Source organism: Halichoerus grypus, chromosome 8 (assembly GCF_964656455.1).
Source record: "Halichoerus grypus chromosome 8, mHalGry1.hap1.1, whole genome shotgun sequence".
NCBI lineage: Eukaryota > Metazoa > Chordata > Mammalia > Carnivora > Phocidae > Halichoerus > Halichoerus grypus.
This window is the reverse complement of record NC_135719.1, coordinates 106646347-106671728: the sequence shown is the minus strand read 5'-3', so window position 1 is coordinate 106671728 and position 25382 is coordinate 106646347. Positions and strand designations below refer to the sequence as shown.

The following is a 25382-nucleotide window of genomic DNA, read 5'->3' as shown; positions in this document are numbered from 1 at the left end:
ACCCTATTGAATATTAGGCATTAAAAATTAATTCTTAAATGGTAGTAATCAGGAATGTAAGAACTGTAGAAATTACAGATTCTTTTAAGAAGCTGCTCAAAATTGTGCACATCTCTTTGGAAATATTCTTTTGTTGTGGGAGTTAAAATAGCTCCTAATGGTCACGTTTGTTACTCATTAGATATTTTTACTGTATTAAAACCCTTTTATTTGTGTGCCAGCTTCAGGCCTGGAGTTTAATGGGTAAAAGTATTTTCTGCTGCTCTTTATGCTTTAAAAATGCTGTTGCAAAACAAGACCATGTTTGATTTTCATCAGGAGCCTATTTCTTTTGGAATTTCAAGTATCTCTATGTCTCAGGAACAAAATACAGTAACTTGAATTTTAAATAGGGTTTCAGACTTATCAGTAATTTCAGGTCGTCATTTTAAATTGTGTATTTTGGTTTTATAAATATGCTTATATTTAGAAATTTGATTTCTGTGAAGTCATACTTCTCAGTAAAACAGTGAATTTATTTTCCTCCTAAGGATGGGTTCTAGAAGATAAAATATTAATGTAGAACCATTAAAAGCTAAATTATGAAAAGCAGCTTTCATTGTTCTGTATTTTCAGATATACTTTTGTAGGCATAAGTAACCCAATGTAAGTAAACTGAAACTTTTAAAATTCAGATTTTAATATTTAATTCTTCTTTCTTCTCAGAAACTTGGTTGGAAAAGAAATGGGGACACAACATTACAGAATTTCAGCAGCGATTTGATGGAATTTTGACTGAAGGAGAGGGTCCAAGAAGGCTTAAGAACTTGTATTTTCTCTACTTAATAGAATTAAGGGCTTTATCTAAAGTGGTACCGTTCTTTGAGCGCCCAGATTTTCAACTCTTCACTGGAAATAAAGTTCACGATGCAGAAAAGAAAATGCTGCTTTTGGAAATACTTCATGAAATCAAGTAAATTCCGTATTATGACTTGTACAACTTAAACATTAATAGGAGAGTGACAAGTGGTATCAAAGTTCAATTCTTAAAATACTCAGTTTAGAGAAAGGAAAAAATTTTTCTAAAGATTTTATTTATTTATATTAGAGAGAGAGAGAGCACCAGCAGGGGGAAGGGGCAGAGGGAGAGGGAGAAGGAGACTCCCTGCTGAGCACAAAGACCCACATGGGGCTCAATCCCAGGACCCTGAGATTATGGCCTGAGCTGAAGTCAGATGCTTAACCGACTGAGCCACCCAGGTGCCCCAAGAAAGGAAAATTATTAAAAAATAATAATAATTAAAAGCTAATTTTGCTTATAGGTCTTTTGGAATTGAGTTTTGTTTTTGTTTTGACTTAGGTACTAAATGGCACAAGTGTTTAGTTTTCAGAGTCATTTTGTAGTATTTGATACCTACATTATTTTCGTATGTGGTTGAACATACTGGGTTTGGGGCCAGACTTCTATTTTATGCAGTTGTTTTAGATTTGAGGATAAGACTTTGTTTTGGGGCAGCAGAGTGTTGATTTTACTAGATTTTCTACTCTTTTTATTATATTATTCATCACCAGCCAGCAAAATGTTATCTTCTTAGCAGGACTTTTAATATTTTATAATACCTGAAAATGAATCCTCTCTGTTTTAACATGTAGGTCATTTCCTTTGCATTTTGATGAGAATTCCTTTTTTGCTGGGGATAAGAAAGAAGCAAACAAACTGAAGGTAATTATTTCATACTTTTAAGTTTTAGATTCAAACTCTTAGGCAGGTGTGAATGTAAGCCCATGTTTTTATAGTTAACAATAAATCTTATTCTATATTAGGAAATTAAAGAAAAGCCAGAGTCATAATCATTCTTTTCCTCCAAAAAAGGAAGTGCAAAGGCAGGCCAACTTAAGATCTCGTTTGTGTTGTGTTCAAAGTAACAAAGCGTGTCACTCCACACTTTCCAGATGGCTTTCACATTGATGGTCTCATAACAAATAGAAGTTATAAATTAAAGGAAAGGGATCCAGAGCATGAATGGTAGTATTTGTCTTTTGCTGAGGAGAATTCTGAAGATGGTTTTGGATAAATTAAAGGGTCCTCTTTAGGGGGAGAGGGCCCAGGGTTTGTCATTCATCTTATTCATCGGGAATGAAAGGTATTTAGGGAGGCCAGCAGAAGAGAAGATGTGATGCCCTACAAAATGGGGATTGGTTTTTGTCTTGTCTCTTACTAGAGATATAAGCTCACACAAGACCATCTTTATGTATATTTGCATCAAAATTGTACAAATATAAAATATTACTAGGAAGACTTATTAAACACTGTGTGGAAAATATGATTCTTGTCATTAAAGGAAGGGACAGCTCCTACCCTCAGTAGATTTCTAGTCTATTTGGGGACTCAAGTAAAATTGTATTACTGTTCTTTGTTACAAAGCTATAAGTAAGTAAAGGCAGGCAGCTCTCAAGAGCACTGGGCTTGATCTGATTTCTTCAGAGTATTTATGACAATATTCCTCTGTTTTGTATTCTTTGTTTCTTTCTGTAAGGAAAGAACCTGATTTTATGCAGTTTGCAAACAATACTTCTTGCACTGATTTTTTTTGCTGTTAAATAATAGTTATTTTTGATTTCCCATCTACCTCCTACGGAAAGCATTCTTGCTAGAAATACATACTTCAGTGCTTATATAACCTCCCAGGCAGCTTCCAGGAACTGGGAAGTGAGGGGGAAGATAGTGTAATAAGGCTTTTTTTTTTCTACTATTTTCACTCTCTTCCTTATTTTTAGTACACTTGCTGGTTTTTTGGAAAGTGTTTTGGCATCAACTCTTTATATTGTGCAGATTAAAAATATTGCTCATAATGTTTTAATTTTATCAAAACTCTGAAATACTCACCTTTGATGTCCTATTGAGTTTAACAGATAATTTTTCTGAATTCTTTTATAATAAAGAAGTAAAACTTGTTAATATCAGAGATTTACTTTCTTAAGAAAAAGTAGTTTATGGTGAACATCATGGATTTGACCGGTAACATGAGTTTTTTTTATTTATTTTTAAATATTTTTAAATTTTATTTTTATTTTTATTTATTTTAAGTAATCACTGCACCCTAGGTGGGGCTCAAACTCATGACCATGAGATCAAGAGTCACATGCTCTTCTGACCGAGCCAGCCAGGTGCCCAAGTTATATTTTTATTTTACTTTTTTTTAAATTTTATTTTATTAATGTTATGTTAATCATCATACATTACATCATTAGTTTTTGATGTAGTGTTCCATGATTCATTGTTTGCATATGACATCCAGTGCTCCATTCAATACATGCCCTCTTTAATACCCATCACCAGGCTAACCCATGCCCCCACCCCCCTCCCCTCTAGAACCCTCAGTTTGTTTTTCAGAGTCCGTCGTCTCTCATGGTTCGTCTCCCCCTCCGATTTCCCCCCCTTCATTCTTCCCCTCCTACTATCTTTTTTTCTTTTTCTTTTTTAACATATAATGTATTTGTTTCAGAGGTACAGGTCTGTGATTCAACAGTCTTACACAATTCACAGCGCTCACCATAGCACATACCCTTCCCAGTGTCTATCACCCAGCCACCCCATCCCTCCCACCCCCCACCACTCCAGCAACCCTCAGTTTGTTTCCTGAGGTTAAGAATTCCTCATATCAGTGAGATCATATGATATCTGTCTTTCTCTGATTGACTTATTTCGCTCAGCATAATACCCTCCAGTTCCATCCACGTCATTGCAAATGGCAAGATTTCGGTTTTTTTGATGGCTGCATAATATTCCAGTGTGTGTGTGTGTGTGTGTGTGTGTGTGTGTGTGTGTGTGTGTGTGTATGTATGTATATATATACCACATCTTCTTTATCCATTCATCTGTCGATGGACATCTTGGCTCTTTCCATAGTTTGGCTATTGTGGACATTGCTGCTATAAACATCGGGATGCACGTACCCCTTCGGATCACTACATTTGTGTCTTTGGGGTAAATACCCAGTAGTGCAATTGCTGGATCATATGATAGCTCTATTTTCAACTTTTTGAGGAATCTCCATACTGTTTTCCAGAGTGGCTGCACCAGCTTGCATTCCCACCAACAGTGTAGGAGGGTTCCCCTTTCTCCACATCCTCACCCACATCTGTCGTTTCCTGACTTGTTAATTTTAGCCATTCTGACTGGTGTGAGGTGGTATTTCATTGAGGTTTTGATTTGGATTTCCCTGATGCCGAGCAATGTTGAGCACTTTCTCATGTGTCTGTCGGCCATTTGGATGTCTTCTTTGGAAAAATGTCTGTTCATGTCTTCTGCCCATTTCTTGATTGGATTATTTGTTCTTCGGGTGTTGAGTTTGATAAGTTCTTTATAAATTTTGGATACTAGCCCTTTATCTGATATGTCATTTGCAAATATCTTCTCCCATTCTGTCGGTTGTCTTTTGTTTTTTTTTTTTTTTTTTTAAAGATTTTATTTATTTATTTGAGAGAGAGAGAATGAGAGAGAGCACATGAGAGGGGGGAGGGTCAGAGGGGGAAGCAGACTCCCTGCCGAGCAGGGAGCCCGATGCGGGACTCGATCCAGGGACTCCAGGATCATGACCTGAGCCGAAGGCAGTCGCTTAACCAACTGAGCCACCCAGGCACCCGGTTGTCTTTTGGTTTTATTGACTGTTTCCTTTGCTGTGCAAAAGCTTTTTATCTTGATGAAGTCCCAATAGTTCATTTCTGCCCTTGCTTCCCTTGCCTTTGGCGATGTTTCTAGGAAGAAGTTGCTGTGGCTGAAGTCGAAGAGGTTGCTGCCTATGTTCTTTAGGATTTTGATGGACTCCTGTCTCACATTTAGGTCTTCCAACCATTTGGAGTCTATTTTTGTGTGTGGTGTAAGGGAATGGTCCAGTTTCATTCTTCTGCATGTGGCTGTCCAATTTTCCCAACACCATTTGTTGAAGAGACTATCTTTTTTCCATTGGACATTCTTTCCTGCTTTGTTGAAGATTAGTTGACCATAGACTTGAGGGTCCATTTCTGGGCTCTCTATTCTGTTCCATTGATCTATGTGTCTGTTTTTGTGCCAGTACCATACTGTCTTGATGATGACAGCTTTGTAATAGAGCTGAAAGTCCGGAATTGTGATGCCACCAGCTTTGCTTTTCTTTTTCAACATTCCTCTGGCTATTCGGAGTCTTTTCTGTTTCCATACAAATTTTAGGATTATTTGTTCCATTTCTTTGAAAAAAGTGGATGGTATTTTGATAGGGATTGCATTGAATGTGTAGATTGCTCTAGGTAGCATTGACATCTTCACAATATTTGTTCTTCCAATCCATGAGCATGGAATGTTTTTCCATTTCTTTGTGTCTTCCTCAGTTTCTTTCATGAGTATTTTATAGTTTTCTGAGTACAGATTCTTTGCCTCTTTGGTTAGATTTATTCCTAGGTATCTTATGGTTTTGGGTGCAGTTGTAAATGGGATCGACTCCTTAATTTCTCTTTCTTCTGTTTTTTTTTTTTTTTTTAAGATTTTTATGTTTTTATTCTGTCTTGTTGTTGGTGTATAGGAATGCCACTGATTTCTGTGCATTGATTTTATATCCTGCCACTTTACTGAATTCCTGTATGCGTACTAGCAGTTTTGGTGGAGTCTTTGGGTTTTCCACATAAAGTATCATATCATCTGCAGACAGTGAGAGTTTGACTTCTTTGCCAGTTTGGTTGCCTTTTATTTCTTTTTGTTGTCTGATTGCTGTGGCTAGGACTTCTAATACTATGTTGCATAGCAGTGGTGATAGTGGACATCCCTGCTGTGTTCCTGACATTAGGGGGAGAGCTCTCAGTTTTTCTCTATTGAGAATGATATTCGCTGTAGGTTTTTCATAGATGGCTTTTATGATATTGAGGTATGTACCCTCTATCCCTATACTCTGAAGAGTTTTGATCAAGAAAGGATGCTGTACTTTTTCAAATGCTTTTTCTGCATCTATTGAGAGTAAAATATGGTTTCTGTTCTTTCTTTTATTAATGTATTGTATCACATTGATTGATTTGTGGATGTTGACCAACCTTGCAGCCCAGGAATAAATCCCACTTGGTCGTGGTGAATAATCCTTTCAGTGTACTGTTGGATCTTATTGGCTAGTATTTTGGTGAGAATTTTTGCATCCATGTTCATCAGGGATACTGGTCTGTAATTCTCCTTTTTGATGGGGTCTTTGTCTGATTTTGGGATCAGGGTAATGCTGGCCTCATAAAACGAGTTTGGAAGTTTTCCTTCCATTTCTATTTTTTGGAACAGTTTCAGAAGAATAGGTATTAATTCTTACTTAAATGTTTGGTAGAATTCCCCTGGGAAGCCATCTGGCCCTGGGCTCTTGTTTGTTGGGAGATTTTTGATGACTGCTTCAATTTCCTTAGTGGTTATGGGTCTGTTCAGGTTTTCTATTTCTTCCTGGTTCAGTTTTGGTAGTTTATACATCTCTAGGAATGCATCCATTTCTTCTAGGTTATTGAATTTGCTGGCATATAGTTGCTCATAATATGTTCTTACAATTGTTTGTATTTCTTTGGTGTTGGTTGTGATCTCTCCTCTTTCATTCATGATTTTATTTATTTGGGTCCTTTCTCTTTTATTTTTGATAAGTTTGGCCAGGGGTTTCTCAATCTTATTAATTCTTTCAAAGAACAAGCTCCTAGTTTCTTGATCTGTTCTACTGTTCTTTTCGTTTCTATTTCATTGATTTCTGCTCTGATCTTTATAACTTCTCTTCTCCTGCTGGGTTTAGGCTTTATTTGCTGTTCTTTCTCCAGCTCCTTTAGGTGTAGGGTTAGGTTGTGTATTTGAGACCTTTCTTGTTCCTTGAGAAAGGCTTGTATTGCTATATACTTTCCTCTTAGGACTGCCTTTGCTGCATCCCAAAGATTTTGAACAGTTGTGTTTTCATTTTCATTTGTTTCCATGAATTTTTTAAATTCTTCTTTCATTTCCTGGTTGACCCATTCATTCTCTAGTAGGATGCTCTTTAGCCTCCATGTATTTGAGTTCTTTCTGACTTTCCTCTTGTGATTGAGTTCTAGTTTCAAAGCATTGTGGTCTGAAAATATGCAGGGAATAATCCTGATCTTTTGGTACCGGTTGAGACCTGATTTGTGACCTAGGATGTGATCTATTCTGGAGAATATTCCATGGACACTAGAGAAGAATGTGTATTCTGTTACTTTGGGATGGAATGTTCTGAATATATCTGTGAAGTCCATTTGGTCTAGTGTGTCATTTAAAGTCTTTATTTCCTTGTTGATCTTTTGCTTAGATGATCTGTCCATTTCAGTGAGGGGGGTGTTAAAGTCCCCCACTATTATTGTATTGTTGTCAATGCATTTCTTTGCTTTTGTTATTAATTGGCTTATATAATTGGCTGCTCCCATGTTAGGGGCATAGATATTTACAATTGTTAGATCTTCTTGTTGGATAGACCCTTTAAGTAGGATATAGTGTCTTTCCTCATCTCTTATTACAGTCTTTGGTTTAAAATCTAATTTGTCTGATATAAGGATTGCCACCCCAGCTTTCTTTTGGTGTCCATTAGCATGGTAAATGGTTTTCCACCCCCTCACTTTCAATTTGGAGATGTCTTTGGGTCTAAAATGAGTGTCTTGCAGATAGCATATTGATGGGTCTTGTTTTTTAATCCAATCTGATAGCCTGTGTCTTTTGATTGGGGCATTTAGCCCATTTACATTCAGGGTAACTATTGAAAGATATGAATTTAGTGCCATTGTATTGCCTGTAAGGTGATTGTTACTGTATATTGTCTGTGTTCCTTTCTGGTCTGTGTTACTTTTAGGCTCTCTCTTTGCTTAGAGGACCCCTTTCAAGATTTCTTGTAGGGCTGGTTTCGTGTTTGCAAATTCCTTTAGTTTTTGTTTGTCCTGGAAGCTTTTTATCTCTCCTTCTATTTTCAGTGACACCCTAGCTGGATATAGTATTCTTGGCTGCATATTTTTCTCATTTAGTGCTCTGAATATATCATGTCAGTCTTTTCTGGCCTGCCAGGTCTCTGTGGATAGGTCTGTTGCCAGTCTAATGTTTCTACCATTGTAGGTTACAGACCTCTTGTCCCGAGCTGCTTTCAGGATTTTCTCTTTGTCTCTGAGACTCATAAGTTTTACTATTCGATGTCAGGGTGTTGACCTATTTTTATTGATTTTGAGAGGGGTTCTCTCTGCCTCCTGGATTTTGATGCCTGTTTCCTTCCCCAAATTAGGGAAGTTCTCTGCTATAATTTGCTCCAATACACCTTCTGTCCCTCTCTCTCTTTCTTCTTCTTCTGGGATCCCAATTATTCTAATGTTGTTTCGTCTCATGGTATCACTTATTTCTCGAATTCTGTCCTTGTGATCCAGTAGTTGTTTATCTCTCTTTTTCTCAGCTTATTTATTCTCCATCGTTTGGCTCCGTCTCTGCAGCCGGCTTCCCCGCTCCGATACCTGGGAGCTCTGCCGCACTCAGGCACCCCCGGTCTTTCTGGGACCCCAAGGGTCCTGAGACCACACTGTCCCGCGAGGTTCCACCCCCCGCTTAGCCACCGGAGTGACGTCCCTCAGCGGAGCCGACTTCTTAAAAGTTCCGATTTTGTGCTCCCCGGCTCTATCACTTGCCAGAAGCGGCCGACGGAGGCCCCCTCCCCCGCCATCTATCCTCCCGAATATCGCCTCGGATTCACTTCTCCGCAAGTCCTGCCTTCCAGAAAGTGGTCGCTTTTCTGTTCAGAGAGTTGTTGTTATTCTTTTCTTCGATCTCCTGTTGAGTTTGTAGGTGTTCAGAATTGTTTGATCCCTATCCAGCTGAATTCCTGGGACTAGATGAAATTTAGTTCTCCTACTCCTCCGCCATCTTGCTCCTCCCACCTGAGTTTTATTTTTTTATAATTAACATAGATTGTTACACTAGTTTCAGGTGTATATAAGCTCATTTAAAAATCTCATCTTGTCTGCTTTATACTCTATCATATATGGTTAGAAATAGAAGATGGTATGAAAGAATTGTTTAGTGTTCAAGATAGAGTAGGTGCTCACTTGAAGGCTTCTAAAACATTTAAGAATTGGGTGAGAATTGTTTTTTGGTCAGTTGGTTTCCCTGAATGTAAATTACAGTAGATAACCACAGCATGTTTGATCATTTTACCCACTGACTGTAATTTTTTTTTTAAAGATTTTATTTATGAGAGAGAGAATGAGAGAGAGAGAGCACATGAGAGGGGGGAGGGTCAGAGGGAGAAGCAGACTCCCTGCCGAGCAGGGAGCCTGATGCGGGACTCAGTCCAGGGACTCCAGGATCATGACCTGAGCCGAAGGCAGTCGCTTAACCAACTGAGCCATCTAGGTGCCCCTGACTGTAATTTTAAGTGTTGACCTAAAAGCTGTATACCTAAAGAAGAATGTATAAGTGATTAGGTTCTGGTTATTTTAAGGATCATAAATTTTTCTAATCTGAGATAACTTTGGGATGTATTTAGGTTATTGGACATTGTTACCTGTGGAGGTCACAGATATTTTCTCTTGTTCTGATCTTGTAAACTTCTAGCTTATTAATTTGGTTCTGCATATTACGTTAGCTTACGCACTTGTACTTGGTTTTAATTTTGCAGTGTTATTTTGGCTATCATAAGCAACCATGCTTACTCTCTGTGTATGCCAGACAAAGATTTACTCAAGAGCTGCCACATTCAAGTGTTTGAATCAACAAACATATCCAAATAGTGAACTTAGACAATGTCTACAAAAGCAAGCATAGTCTTTTAGAACAGAAGCTTCCAACCTTTACAAGTGTGAGAGTCTCTAAAGTCAAAAACTTTCAAGGCCTCTCCCCATGACAGTAGTATTTTTAGTATATATTGATTGTGAAAATGTAATTGCCAAAAGGCCACTATGCATTTAGTAACACTTTTTAAATAAAAGTTGTGTTTTATTGATCATAATATTTATATTCATTTGGAAATTTATAGTGCATACCCATGACTTATCTATTCTGTCTGTATACAGTGCTTATCTACATATGGATTTTAGGCCCTTATGATAACTATTAAATCCTCCAGACGTTAGCACCTCATAGGATGGGAACATCCACTTTAGAGTAATTTTACTATACTGTTATTATTGTTAAAAGTGTGATTTTTTTTCTTTAATTCAAGGTCAAAACACAAGTTTAAAGGAAGCCTTAAATCACCAAAATTTACTTAGAGTAATATTACTGGGTAAATATTTTTTAAAAGTTGGTTTAAAATTCAAATTACCTCTTACTGAACTCAGTCCAAAAGGTACAGAAACAGAAGATGTAGAATATTGTTAACATATGGTAATAATATTAATAATATGGGGTTTATATTAAGTTAATACAAAATTTGTATTAATAAAGATACAAAATCTGGGATCCATTAAAAATCTTTTATATATTACAGCGGTTTCAGAGTCTGAAGCTGAATAAAGCATCTGGGGAAGAACTATCCCCAAAATGAATTGAGGTCTACTTTGAATAGTGGGTACCAGTTTTTGCTGATTAATTCCCACTTTTAGATCTTTGGTCGTGTTCTTTTCTGGTTGAGCTCTGTATGTGGTTTATCACATTAAAAAAAGAGAGAGAGAAATGCTACATGCTCCTTAAATTGTAGACTGATTGGTATAGTGGATTTTCAATCATAAAGTATGTCAAGGGGCACCTGGGTGGTTCATTCAGATGTTGGACTTTTGACTGTTGGTTTTAGCTCAGGTCATGATCTCAGGGTCGTGGGATGGAGCTTGCATGGGGTTCCACTCTCAGCACAGTCTCCTTGAGTTTCTTTCCCCCTCCCTCTTCCTCTGCTTCCCCGACCCCTGCTTGCGTGCTCTCTCTCAAATGAATGAATGAATGAATGTCTAATTTCCTGCTTAAAATACTGTAACCTTGGGGTTCCAATGTAAGTCCAGGACAGAGGGAGTCACTTGGTGGATCAATTAATAATTTCCGTTGGAGTAAAAGAAGGATGTTCCTTGACTTACCTTCTTTTTTACTTATCCCTGAAGGACATATACTACTTTTGGATGAGTTGGATTCATTTTGTCCAATTATAAACAACATAATACCTTAGTGTTCATAGATATATACATATGTATTAAAAGTATTAAAAAAAGGAACAAAAAAAAAAGGAACGATAAACACCAAATTCAGATTATAGAAAGTAGGATATAGGACTTTGGAGGGATACATAGAGGGCTTCATGGTACTTGTAATGGTTTCTTTCTCAAGATTGGTAAAAAAAAAATGACTGGCTGTTCACTATATTCTGCATATTTTGGTATGATAACATTAATTAATTATAAATATATTTAAAAATTAAAAATATTATAATAAAATAATATTAATAAAATATCTGATTGTTTTACCTAATTAATACCAGAAGGCAGGACTTTAATATGAAGCCATATTTTGAAATTTCTCCCTCCCTTTCTCCACCCCCTCTGTCCTTCTTTCTCTTTCTTTTCTTTTTTTTTTGTTTTTTGGTAAATGATGCCAGCCTCCCCCTTTCCCCTTCCTCTGATGTTCACATGTAGTTAATAATCACATAAAACAACAACAACAACAGCAACAAAAACATCACATAAAACAGAACACTTCAGCTCCATTACTTTTGTGTATATTTGCAGAGAGTTTAGTTTTTGAGTCAGGCAGGCTTGGGGTTTAAGTTTGCTGTTTACTACATACGGGAATTTAGGCAACCTAACCTCTGAGTCTTGTGTTTTCAATTCATTAGGTATAGATTATAATAAATCTACTTTTGGATTTGTGGTGAGGATGAAATGAAGTTGTATATGTAGATTCTGGTATGCAGGAGGTGCTCAGTGAACGTGGATTTGAATTCTCTTCCTCTTTTTCGGTGCCCTCTAAGATCCCTTGCACAGGGCTAGGCACATAGAAGGCACTCAGAAAATACTTTAGTGTTTGACTAGATGCTACATCTTAATAAAAATCTCGTTAAATTGTTTTTAGGAGGACTTCCGACTGCATTTTAGAAATATTTCAAGAATCATGGATTGTGTTGGTTGTTTTAAATGTCGACTATGGGGAAAGCTTCAGGTAAGCAAATCTAAGTTCAATCTTATTTTTCATTTATTCTCTGCGCAAAGAATTTTCTGACTTTTATTTTTTTCTTATTTCTGCAATAGATTCAGGGTTTGGGTACTGCTCTGAAGATTTTGTTTTCTGAGAAACTGATAGCAAATATGCCAGAAAGCGGGCCCAGCTATGAATTCCATCTAACCCGACAAGAAATAGTATCATTATTTAACGCATTTGGAAGGTGAGTTTGAGTGTACTGAAATTATTTCTGTTAGCCAGGTAAGTCTAAAAGTGGGTAAGGAATATCCTTTTTAGTGAAATTATCTCACTACCGAATTCTGTGATCTTATGAAATACTTGAAGTATGTGCACACACATAATCATTAGGTGATATTCTTTACTTTCATCTATTGATTTTTATAATTATGATTACTGATTGGACTTCCATATTCATCTTACTGAATTTGTACATTTTTTTCTAATTATTTAAAAGTAGTTCTTGTGCTGCCCAAATATTTTTTGAAGGTCCTGAAAAAATCATGTTGTGTAATATAAGCCATACATATAAAATTTCTTTTTCACCATCCTGTAAAAAGATTAATAATTCTTTAAAAATAAATTTTCATGAAAATGATTGGAAGATAAGCTTGAAATAAGGAACTTAACATTACAAAATTTAGGTATAGATGCATTTCTTTTTGGCCTTTCATATGTAAAGAATGCAGAGATTTATACAAACTACATTTTCTAAGGACTACATTTCTTCACTTTAAAAAAATTATGATTTAATATTTTGGGTTTGAAATAACTGACCTTCAAAATTATTCTCTAGTACACAGAAACTTGATAGATACAGTTCATTGATAATTCAGCTACTTTTTTCATGGTGGAAAGCAGAACTAAAATACACTTAAAATAATGAACAAACTTTTTATAAAAAGTAGTGAAAACAATTTGGTCACACATTTACTATTTTCACTTTTTATAGTCCAAAAGCTTTGATTCTTTGTATATTTACTAAATGTGGAATATTGATTAGTTTTCAGTATTTGTATACTTATACATATTTAAAGATTTTATTTATTTATATATTTTAGAGTGAGAGAGCATGCGTGAGCAGGGGGAGAGGAAGAGGGAGAGAGAATCTCAAGAAGGTTCCGTGCTGAGCGGGAGCCCTACGCAGGGCTTGGTCTCATGTCCCTGACATCATGACCTGAGTTGAAATTGAGTCAGATGCTTATCTGACCAAGCCACCCAGGCACTCCAACTTATGCATATTTAAAATACATATGCTTATGTAATTTATATTTATGTACTTTGAATACTAAGCATGTGAATATACTTATGAATACTTTAAATACCTAAGTATTTTGGGGCACCTGGGTGGCTCAGTCGGTTAAGTGTCCGATTCTTGATTTCAGCTCAGATCCTGATCCTAGGTTCATGAGTTCAAGCCCTGTGTTGGGCTCCACACTGGGTGTGGAGCCTACTTAAAAAAAAAAAAGAAAAGAAAAAAAATTACCTAAGTATTTTAATATTTATGTAGTTTCTAATTGTGTATTTTAAAACTTTAATACTAAGTTTTGAATACTTAAAAATAAGTAATTTCAGGGCAGTATTATCTTGGTTTTACCATGTTGAATTAAGAACTCAAGTACATCAAAATTGACTAAATGGTTTATGCATCTTTAAATGTATTGAAATAAATTACTAGAAAATTTTTCTGTGCTCTAAAAATGCAGTGTTGAATAACAGAGAAGAAGTATCTAAAATATCTTCTGAGTGAATTTTTTTTTTCGTTACAGAATTTCCACAAGTGTGAAAGAATTAGAAAACTTCAGGAATTTGTTACAAAATATTCATTAAAGAAAACAGAAAACAAGTTGAATTGTGCCTGTTTCTGAACTATGAAGGCCAAAGAGTGGAATTTCATTCAAAGGCATAAGAGCAATGACATTCTTAAGCCAAACATTTTATATAAAGCTGCTTTTGTAAAAGGAGAATTATATTGTTTTAAGTAAACAATTTTTTTTAAATTGTGTTAAGTTTATGTATAATATTGTGAGTAAAAGTAACGCTTTGATGATGTGGTACAAATTTTAAAGTTTAATATTGAATAAAATCAGGATTATCAAATTCATATGTGTTAAAACTAAGTAAATGTAAGTCTCTCAAGAATTTTGTGTGAGAAGATGTAATATAAATAAAGCTATGGTCAGTGTGTTGAGCATTTAATAGGAAAATGCTAAGGGAGGCTCATGAATAATCCATAATTAACAACCTAAAAGTTTTCAATACATTTACAGTTACCAGATTTAGTAAATAAAAATACAGAATGCCCAGTGAAATTTGAATTTCAGATAAACAATAATTTTTTAATATAAGTGTGTTGCATGCAATATTTGGGACATACTTATACCTAAAATTTCTTGTTTAAAATTCAAATTTAACTGGGAGTCCTGTGTTTTATCTGGCAACCCAAAAGTACATTGCTATGAAATAAGTCACTTTGAGAATTATATTGCTGTTTAGATTGGCTTGTTTTAGTGTGTAGAAAGATACAATGACAACTCAAAGACGGGATTTTGAAACATTGTGAGAAGTTGAATAGATTTATATATTTATTCTCATAATACTTTACCTAATGTTGAATTTGGGAGAAATTTGGGAGAAACTTTTTATTTTTATATAATTTCAAATTTATAGAAAAGTTTCCAGGATAGTACAAAAGAACTCTTTACCCAGATTCACTAATTGTTCATACTTGCTTTATCTTTCATGCTTTTTCTCTCTATACACATGCATACTATTTTTCCTAAATCATTCGAAAAGTCAGTTCCAGGCATCATGCCCTTTGAACCCTAAATACTTCGGTGTGTAATACTGGGTGATTTTTTTAAATGATTTTTTTCAGGAAAAAAAGGGCGTGGAACTATAATACTGTAAGCCTTAGAATAAGGAATCATTTTGAGTTCTGGTGTAAAGTTCTTTTTGAGTTTGTTGTCCTTTTGATGCTTGATTTGTATAGTCATAGGGCATATAATTTTTGTTTTTTGTACATGAGGTTCATTTCCTTCTCCCTAAAAATAAACTAATTTTGGGAGGTTTTCATTAGTGGCAGTTCTTTAATGATAAAAATATTTGAAGGCGTTTAAGAATTTTGATCACATGGTAATTGTGAAAGAAAAACTATAAAAGAAACTATACCTCAAAATGATGTGCCCTCTTTATACTAGCAAGTTGTACCATGTTGAGATGTTACATTATTAATAAAGCAGGGTTTATTTATATAATGGTTTAGAAATATCATTTTATACTGCTGTATACTTTTTCTTTTCTGTGTCCCTAATGCCTGGTGTACTGCCGAGTACATAGTAAGCACATGGTGGGTATCCAATAAATACTTGTTGAATGAATGTATGAATATGTATTTGGTACATCTTAAATGAAAAACCACAGAGCTAAGTTTAACAATATGTGTCATATTTTCTCTCTTCCCCCCTCATTTGAATGAGGCAGGAAAAGAAAGACATTTACCTATTAATTAAGTCAATATTCTTGGATCCGACTCTGACGTGAGCACCCTGTGCAAAGTTTAAAGGACATTTGTAGTGCTCCGAACGTGTGGTGGAAGGGTTTAAATGGCAATTTTGTCTATGTGCTTCTCTAACTCTCACATCATGCCCTCGCCCTTTTTTTAAGTCAGTCTTTTTGAAAGAATATTCCTATCATCACTTTGTCACCTCCCACTTGCTCCTTAACCAAAAATCTTCCTTTTGGCTCTGTAGTTCCTAACCATTTCTTCTTTTGAAGTCAAAAATTCCAATTCTAAATTCATAGTTCAGTTCACAAGCCATTTCTTATTTCACTTTTTTTCTGCATTTGATACTGTTTGGCAGCCCCTTCTTTAAAAATCTCCCCCCCGCCCCCCCCCCCCCCCCCGGCCCCAGGTTCCTTATATTTCACTCCTGGGCTCCTGGATGTGTCCTTTTTTAGCCTTTTCTCATTTATGCCTTAAATGTTATTCCTCACATTTTATTCTTGCTCTAAATCACCACCACTTCTCACTCTTGGGTAATTCCGATTCAATGATGTCTAAGTCCTTACCATTAGTCCAGACTTCTCAATCCATCTGTTTACCACATGTCTTTACTGTTGTCCCACAGATACCTGTGTGTCTTAAAAGAACCATTCTCCCCCCAGCTCTATTCTTATGCCTGTGTTCCTTACTCTGGTTAATTTCAGAACCATCATCATCTAAATTCTGTAGGCTCACTCCTCTGCGTCTTCCCCTATCCGGTCAGTGTGTAAGCGCTGTGGAGTTGATCTCCATATCTCTGATGCATTACTGTCTTTCCCTTTTCTTTGCTCTTATCTAGAGTACTACACTCACCTGCCTGTCTCCTCTCGTGCACCCCACAATGCTGCCACAGTGGTCTTTCTAGAAGCACTTGAACAAGGTCCTCCCAGTCCCGCCCCCAGCCCCCATGCTTTGGTAAAACACTTAATTCTTCAAATGTGCCAAGGGTCAGGTCACCACATCTTGGTGCATGTGCTCTAGCCATCCTTCCCTACCTGGAAAATTCCCATTTCTCCTTGCAGGCCAGCATAAAGCCCGCCTCTGTGAATCTCCCTTGCTCCACCCAAGGAGTATCCTCTAATCTCTTTAATGTCACCACTGTTACTACAACCTACCTCTATTGTGCCGCTTACTGTACTGTATTTTCTTTTAAGCCTCCTTTACTAGAATGTGAGCTCCTTAAGGGCAGGAAAAGGAACTTTATCCACTGTTGCATCTCCATAGCATAATTTTTGGCATATGAACAGTTAATAAATGTTTGTTGAATAAATTGCTTTTCAAATGACAGTTTTATTGTACTAGAGGTCATACCTTCACTCCAAATATTCTTTACGACAAGAGTCAATAGATTCCCAAGGATTTGTGGACTTTGGGGGGGAGGTCAGTAAAGCTCCTGAAGTTGCATTCAAAATTTAGTGTGGTTTTGGCAAGTTATGAAGGGAGTCCATTATGGAAAAAATGGTAAGAACTATTCTTTCAGGGGAAAAGCAGTATCACTGAAGAATTTCTTGAATAATCAAAGAATAACTGCCCAAGATTATGGGCTAGCTAAATTTATTCCTGTTTAAAATTCAAGAAAGAGAGAGGTGTTATAAGTTATTTCATACAAAGGTTTTTCTTAGCTTAATGTTTGAATAAATGTACTATCAAAATCATACTGGTGTTTTAAACTAAAGTATATGCCAGTTCACATCAAACCAGTGTATAATATTAAGGGGCATGATGTTCAGATGTAAATACAAGCTCACTAACAAACTGTCATGTGTAATTCCTGATATTTTTCTCTTTTCTTTGGTAGCACTAGGGTTCTTATCCTTGTATGCTAGAAACTCAGTGTTGTCAATGGGGACATTTAAGCAAACCAGACCAAATAAAAGCACACTTTTATTTTTAACAGTAGTGTTTTGTTACCATTTAGTGAAACAACAAATAAATACATTCATTGGCCACAGCTATACTTTTACAACCAGTTTGAAACTGATTGTATAGCTGAGAAACACTGTTAAACAATAAAAAAGGCAGCTATGCATAAAAAAGCCACTTTAGCTATAAATTACATCTTTCATAAAACTACAACCAGCTATAATGAGTGGTAAGAGTTTCAAAATTAATGACCACCCAAATGAAATGATAAAAACAAGTACTGCTAATCACTGTAGAATTTTACACTTAAGCAATGAAATTCACCATTCTAATTAATGAACCGAAAAAGAAGGTCTTTTGTCATGTGCTTCAGTGCAGGATGAGCAGGGAATCGGTAGCCCTTTGATTTCATCAAAAACTCCTTCTTTCGAGACCAAACTTAAAGTGCTCCTAGTGCTTTGGAATTTTTAAGCAAATATTGGGCCAGAAGCTTATCTTTCTTTGTCTTTGGTGATGTATTGTGGGAGATGTGTATAAGGAGACAAATGCAAGAATTCAGGTACCCTAGTCAGGGATAAGAAGAAATACACAAATCTGAAATTTGGAAGAATCAACTAATGCAGCTGAAAGAACCAAGGTATTTTACCTGGAATTTTTTAAAGTAATCTTTGCTTATCTGGTCAAATAGGAACACTACCTAGGGAGGCCTTAGAAAAAATTTACCTTATTTACTTTGAACCCCAAGGATTCACAGAGATAACACATCTTTTCAGATAGTTCTAGGTATATACCCAACATTATTAGGAAAATAAATAGTTGGCATTCTGAAAAGAAATCTAATAACTGAAGTCCCCAAAACATACTCAGTTAAGTGCATGTTACGTTGTCATGTAAATACCAAGGTTAACTTCTATACTATACATTTTTAAATAATTTGGTTACAATGAGAGAACTTATAAACAAATCCAAAGTAACATTTATAGGAGTATGCTTCTGATTGAGTTCAAAGTCATTTTGTATGATAAAAAGAAGGAATTTCTTTAGCTGTGTACCAGCCTCTCAAAAGATCAAAAGTATTAAAAATTTAATTTGTTTCTGTTACACTTTTGTGAAGTTATTATTAAATAAGCAATTATTAAAACATTGAATGGTATTTTTTTTCATTGGAAGGTATTTTAAGAGTAGAAATAAAAACTTTGTCTAATCAAAGTAGAAGACAGAAGGACAATTGTATTAATTCAGTTCTGAAGAAATAGATCAGCAGACAATTTTATGTAGCTAGTCGTCTTTAAGCATGTTGTGACGACTTCCCAATGTTGCCTGGTTCCTTGGCATCTTGAGGTATTCAGCATCTACTTCTTTCCATATAGATACTGGTAGAAAGTGCATTTTAAAATCCTTTATTACCTTAGCCATATATATATATATATATATATATATATATATATATATATATATATATATATTTTTTTTTAGATTTGGGATAGGACATTTAAGACAGTTTTAATATAATTCTAGAAGTATTTCAATATTGTTAAGCGGTGGTTTTATACTTACCTAGTTAGTACCTTTACGTCAGTTTGCTTATTTAGTGCTGGAATTAATTTGAATTAAATTTAATCTGGCTTTGCCCATTTACAAGATATAAAAATGGGAAAACTAAAGGAGGAATTAAATGTCTTACAAAGTATTGCACTTGGGTTTACTGCAATAATGTATCATGATTTAATTTACCTGAGGACAATTCTGATTCAATAGGTACAGTCAGCTATATCTTGTTCAGCTAAATCCAATGCTTTTGAAAATGTATTCGTGTTTTAACTTAGAATTGTACATTTTATGAATAATTCTTAAATGCATCTGTAAACTTGTTTAGTCCCAAGAAGTTTCTACCAAAATCTCCCTATGCAAAAATCACTATTGCTTTCTTGAAGAATCATGCTTAAACTACTACAGATATCTTAATCATACAGAATAATCACTTGACCAATTCTACTCAAAATAGCCACATAATTTTCACTGTTTTACTTTCTTCTTGAAGAAATGGCTGTGGCTTTCTAAAGAACACTGCTGGTCATCACTGTAAAGGATTACTATGGTCGTTTAAAAAAAATGATCGAATAATTTCCGTTGGTATTTTACAATCATGCTTAAAAGAACTATCTTCAATGATTACATGTATTTCAGATTTTAAAAAAGAATGATACATTGTTATGCCTTAATCCTGTGCACTGTTCACACTGTAAAATTTTTATTGGGTAAGAATTCTACATAGAATACACCACTGAATATACAGGCTTTGATTTTTCATAGGAAAATTGTCTCCTGATTAGGTGTACAATATAATATCCCAGTTTGAGCACTGAAGGGTGACTTTGGGGACTGCAGTGTACTCTTTCAGAACAAAGGTAAAAGTGCAAATATGCAAATATGCATTTGCTCTTCCAAAGTCAGGATGTTTGCAGCCATCAAGTGTCTTAAGATCTAAAATCCCTCTTTTCTCCCACTCCAAACTTCCCATTTAACTTCGTTTTGCTATGAAGAAGTCGAAAGTAACAAGTGTGTCCTCGCTGAACACAGCCACATTTCCAGGCTTTGTTTTCAGTTGCAACAGATAATGGAATGCTTATGTAGGTGGAATTTAAACACATCAAATATACACGTTCATGAAAAACAATGGAGGAATCCCAGCGTGGTAGTGCTGTCAGTTCTGTGGTGTTACATACAAGCTATGGTGATTGCTCATATCTAAGTTGCTACAAGTAAAGAGCAAAGGAGCACTATCTGTCACAGGTCCATTCAGGTGGGGAGAGACTGTGTAACTGTTGCCGCCACACCCAGTCATGGTGCCATACCAGCCCAAACCTTGCGAATTCGATAAACTGCAACAACAAAAGGCAAAAAAAACCCATAGGATTGTGATCAGGATATAGGTCACGTTGGCATTTTTAGCGTTCAGTGACTTTTATAATACAGTTAGTATCACATATATTGAAATATATTCTTTGCCAAATAATAGTTTTCTATAAAATGTAATGACTTTTATCTAATATCCTTGATTTTATATCACATATTACAAAAGAATAAATACATCAGAATTAGAACTGGATGATCAGATAATAATATAGTACTTATCAAGGACTAGGCTCTATGCTAAGATATGTTTGTGTGTGTGTATATTTATGATAATGTATACACAAGCACATACCCTATTTAGTCTTCACAACAATCCTATTAGATAAATTCTATTACCACTGTTTTATAGATGAAGAACAGGCTGTATAAAAGGGTTAAGGAACTTGTCCAGATGAAGTGAGAATTACAGAAAATGCTCTATCAAGCTCAGTGCGTATGGAGGTATGCATTTAGGCTTTCACTTTGCCCTGCTACATAGCTGAAGGTGTAGAGCTGCAATGGTTTTAGAATAAGAAGGACACAAGATTTCCTATGGCACCTAAGCTTCCTGAGAGTTTCATCTGGAGTTTCTTCCTGGGTTTTGAATAGCACTATAGATAAGGAAACATATAAGTACTCTAATTGTATTCCTTCCCTGCTCATCAACCCCTGCCAGCTTTGAACCAACATGGAATCCTGAAAGGAGATGTCATACCATTTTACGCCTAAAGGCGTTTCTCAAATAAAGGTAATATATGGGCTTAGAGTCAGATGATAGTTCTTTATAGTACAGGTCCCACTACGGGGACTCTAAGATCCAGTTTACTCTCATATGGCACCAAATCTACCTTTCTCATGTTTGGGGTAAAGCTTAGGTTTGTTCTTTTCAATCTATTCAGTACTAATTCAGTATATCTACCTTCCTTCTCTTGAACTTCCCAGTCTTGGCAAGTCATCATCACTATCATATCGTCTTGGATTGTCGAAAAAGTAAGCTCTGGAACTATAATTGTGACTATTTATCATGCCAGCAGGTGCCTGTGAACAAAGTGTTAGATAGCATATGAAGATTTACTTTTCAACTAAGAAAGGAGGCTGAGATCTAGAATGCTTTTTAGTTTTAAACTTTGCCAGAAAAACAGAAAATCGATATAAATGTTCCATTATTTTTTTAAAAAATAAGGGGAACAGGTATTGGGGAATATTATGATATCATACCAAATTCTGGCTTAATCTCTGCGCCCGGAAAAAGAGGACCACTGACCATGCCGGTACATGTTCCCACAGGAAGAGGACCATTCCAAATACTATATACTCTTCTCCACTTAGGTCTTCTAGATGAGCCTGCAGACACAGTATGACAGGGCTGTTTTTAAATCTGTTTTTTGTATAAGCAGTCACCCTCCACAATTAATTTGCTTCAGGTAAGGGTAAGTTAAAACACATCGACTCTAGGCACATAAGTCTCTAAATTCATTTTCCACATTTTATGGTTTCATGTCCTTTAAAGGACATAAAAATGCTTTGGCGTTAAGTAAAATTAAAAGCTATTAACTTTTTCAATGCATCAATTTATGAAAATATTTTTTAATATATGGGTGGGTTGGAGTGACCTCATTTGTAGGCCCCACAGTCTGAAGAGAGGTATAAAAGAGACTCCTGGTTCTAGCTACTCCACAGCTACCATAATAGCGCTTATGAGTCACACCTGTAGGGAGATGTCACATGTTAGGTCGCTCAGCCCCACTGCTATTTAAAAATATGCTTTGGGGCCTAAACTTCATATGGAATTTGCTTTTATTCTACTAGACGTCGGGAGAGAGAAATGGCAAAAGGAGTGAAGAGCATCTGCCAGCTGGAACTACATGTGAAAAGTCCCTTTTTGGGGAAGGGAAAAAAAAATGAAGAAAATTCCTTTTCTTTAGAAAGGTAACGGAAATTCTGAAAAAATGATATTCCGGAATGCCTTAAATTCGGTACAAAGTTATATTAATATAAAGACATGACATGTAGCTATGTCAAACTGCACTTTTAGGAAGGGGATGGAGAAAGCTGGGAGGTTAAATATGATCGCTAGAGTACCGGGAAATTACTAGAGCAAACACCTGGACACCCAGGACCTATGAGTGCTCTCCCATTATCATGACTGATAATACTAGATTTTCAGGAAAGTCCCTTATTTAAGTATCTAAAACTGAACCACATATTTAGGTTATATGTAGGTCTTGGGTTTGAGAGAAAAAAGTTTCATCCTAACAAGTTAAAAACATACCCATATTCACTAGCTAATGACAGGCAGTCAATTTATCTAGAGATATTTAAACAGTATTCTTGAAAAAGTTAGTAAAATATAGGTTTATGATCAAGAGGTCTATGGCCCTATTAGTATTATCTACAAAAAGAAAAGAAAATACTCCTTTGGGAGAAGTTCTCTCTGAAGAATGATTTTAAGCGACACATGTAAATGAGGATTTTTAAGCATAAACTTTAAGTATGATTATTGTTAGTAGCTAGAGATAAGTGTTTGTAAGTCAAACACTTAAAATATTCTCTTGGTTAAGCCTAATTTCAGTATTATATTATTAGATTAGCAATACATGGTAGGTACTTACCTTATCTGAAAGATTATCCCAGCCATAATTAAATGGACTTTCTAATGTATCCTGAGATATGGTGATCACCACCAAATTATAACATGCTCTTGAAGAGTAGAGAAGAATGACTACAGAGCCTACGACAACAGTCTGGCACAGAGACATACCCTAGAAGAGATAAAACTCATCATCATGACACTCCGCACATTTGTCACAACAAGCTGTTCATCCCCATACAACATAGTCATCTCTTGCAATGCACTCTTAGAAAACACTGAGTGAGCACCTGTTGGTGTTGGAATAAACTCTTGGTCATCCTGCGTTGCAATTCCTATCCTTAGAACCACTTGTGTTTAAACTACCCTATTAATACAAATAATTATTTGCCAATTTGCCCATTGGCAGCTGGAGGAAGATTTTGTCCTGTCAAGATTACCTTACTCCCTTAAGTAATATATGAATAAATAAGTTGGCAAAATTGATATTAATAAGAGAAGTAGTTTAGTCATAATGAGAAAAGAATGGGAAATAGAAGAATTATTCCATTTCAAACACTTAATTTCTAATGAGATACAAAATTAGAATAGAAATACAGCTCCTATGTTATTTGCTTCATTCTATGAGTTGATGTTAGTCCCTTATTGATGTCATTATGTTGACAACAAAATGATGTAGGCACTCAAATGCACTTTCAAATCCATAATATTTTAATACCAAGGCTTCCATTGTTCCCCCAAATAGAAAACCTTATAATTTATCACTCACTCACAATTTAGTACTCACACTCAACTGGAGTATGTGTACTGGAGAAAGGTGCAGGATCAACTTTTTACAGGGATTCTTAACCTGGGGTCTGTATTTCAATATAGCTGGTTTCCTTTGTAATCCTATTTATCTTATGCATTAAAAACATTATTCTGAGAAGTGACACATTTGCCAAAGAGACGCACTGCAAAAAAAAACCCCAATGGGGTGTTTTGGAAATTTGTGTTCTGGTTGTCACAATGATGGCATTCAGCACACAAGTGTCGGGGATGCTAGATGATCCGCAATTCACAGGAGAGTTCTCCACATGAGAGACTTCCTCTCTAACCTTCATAACTTTCCAATGTTCTCTTAGACATTCATGAAGATGAAAAATCTGTTTGTAATGATCTGAGCCAAAACCTAATTGTTTTATATATAAACAATGTTTATGTTTGCATAGTTTCAATAGATGCCAACATTTCCAGACACACCTATACCATGGAAACTGAGGGAAATTTGTCCTTTGTTTTATTCAGAACTTGTATCAAGAATGGTCAAATATTTTGGAAAATCATGATACTGACAGCAGTACTGTGTGTGGTATGTAAGGCGCCAACACAAAACAGTGCAACAGGCCGCATTTGTAGCTGTCCCATTGGGTTTCTATGTACAGATAACAAGCATCTGACTAGTACAATATGCCCCCCAATTTACAAATTGAAATATTGGTCAATTACCTTCCTTTTATTTCCTCTTTATACCAAGGGCAATTATGTTGAATTTTTGAAGTTACGTGTGTAGGCAGATAATAAGCTGTTAATTGCAGGATAGAAAGAGTTTATTAAAAATACTCATCAGAAGGGTGCGCTGGGTTTGGTAGGATTGAGAACCATTATTATTACTGACTTCTTTATAAGAACAACACATTTTAGAGATATATGAGAAGAAGGAGAACTAAAAGATAAAAGGTACCTTGAAAGATATTGTTTACTCACTACCATAACAAACAGTATGTGTGAAAATAAATAAAACCCAGCAAGATCAAAATTTTCTAAAGTGAAGGCTAAAATTTTCTAACAGTGTGCATTTTTATTTTTGTGAATCCCCAAAAAAGTTGTTAATAAAAAAGCTAATCTAAAACCAATCCAGATCCAATTTTAAAAGTGCTGTATTATTAAAGAAACATTGGGTAACAAGAAGTTAGAATGCTGTAAGCATTACCATCCTTTAAAATAATCATAAGTAACTTTACAGAGAAATAAAATGACTGCTAAAAAGACATAATATAGAGAGACTCTGCTTATACCTGTAAATACTATAAAAACTAAAAAAAAAAAAAGGTTGTGAGAAAAGAGCAAAGAATCAATAACACTGAGGCAATTAATAAAACAAGATTACAGACAAATTACATACATATAACAATGAAAGAAGCCCACTAATTTAGAAAACAAAAGAAGATTCTTCCTGCAAACACAGAATTACAAAACAAAACAAAACAAAAAAGGATTCAGCAACATGGAAGCTGTTGTCAAAAGGTAAAGAAAATCTTCCTAAAATGAATAGAGTCATAACAGACAATTCCACTCAGTAGCAATCCTCAAGGTCTCATTTTCCCTTCCTCCATCCCTGCACTTTTTCA

At 35.5% G+C, this 25382-nt stretch overlaps 2 protein-coding genes across 4 annotated transcripts in view; one reads left to right on the top strand and one right to left on the bottom strand.

Moving 5' to 3' along the window:
• ERO1A (endoplasmic reticulum oxidoreductase 1 alpha) overlaps nucleotides 1–16931 on the top strand; it is a 55489-nt gene extending 38558 nt beyond the window's left edge. For 2 of the 3 annotated variants that reach the window (XM_078053701.1, XM_036098437.2), the window contains 5 exons: nucleotides 706–952; nucleotides 1633–1702; nucleotides 11996–12082; nucleotides 12172–12305; nucleotides 13870–16931. In XM_078053701.1, the coding sequence (XP_077909827.1) occupies nucleotides 706–952; nucleotides 1633–1702; nucleotides 11996–12082; nucleotides 12172–12305; nucleotides 13870–13930 (599 nt within the window). In that variant the 3' untranslated portion in view covers nucleotides 13931–16931. Of the gene's footprint in view, nucleotides 1–705; nucleotides 953–1632; nucleotides 1703–10430; nucleotides 10503–11995; nucleotides 12083–12171; nucleotides 12306–13869 lie in introns of those variants that run through there. The other variant, XM_078053702.1, reaches the window with a different exon arrangement.
• Nucleotides 16932–19715: 2784 nt separating this feature from the next.
• GPR137C (G protein-coupled receptor 137C) overlaps nucleotides 19716–25382 on the bottom strand; it is a 64049-nt gene continuing 58382 nt past the window's right edge. The window contains exons 4-7 of the mRNA XM_036098438.2: nucleotides 23015–23164; nucleotides 21621–21746; nucleotides 21322–21440; nucleotides 19716–20389 (exon numbers count right to left, since the gene is read on the bottom strand). Of these exons, the coding sequence (XP_035954331.1) occupies nucleotides 20212–20389; nucleotides 21322–21440; nucleotides 21621–21746; nucleotides 23015–23164 (573 nt within the window). The 3' untranslated portion in view covers nucleotides 19716–20211. The remainder of the gene's footprint in view (nucleotides 20390–21321; nucleotides 21441–21620; nucleotides 21747–23014; nucleotides 23165–25382) is intronic.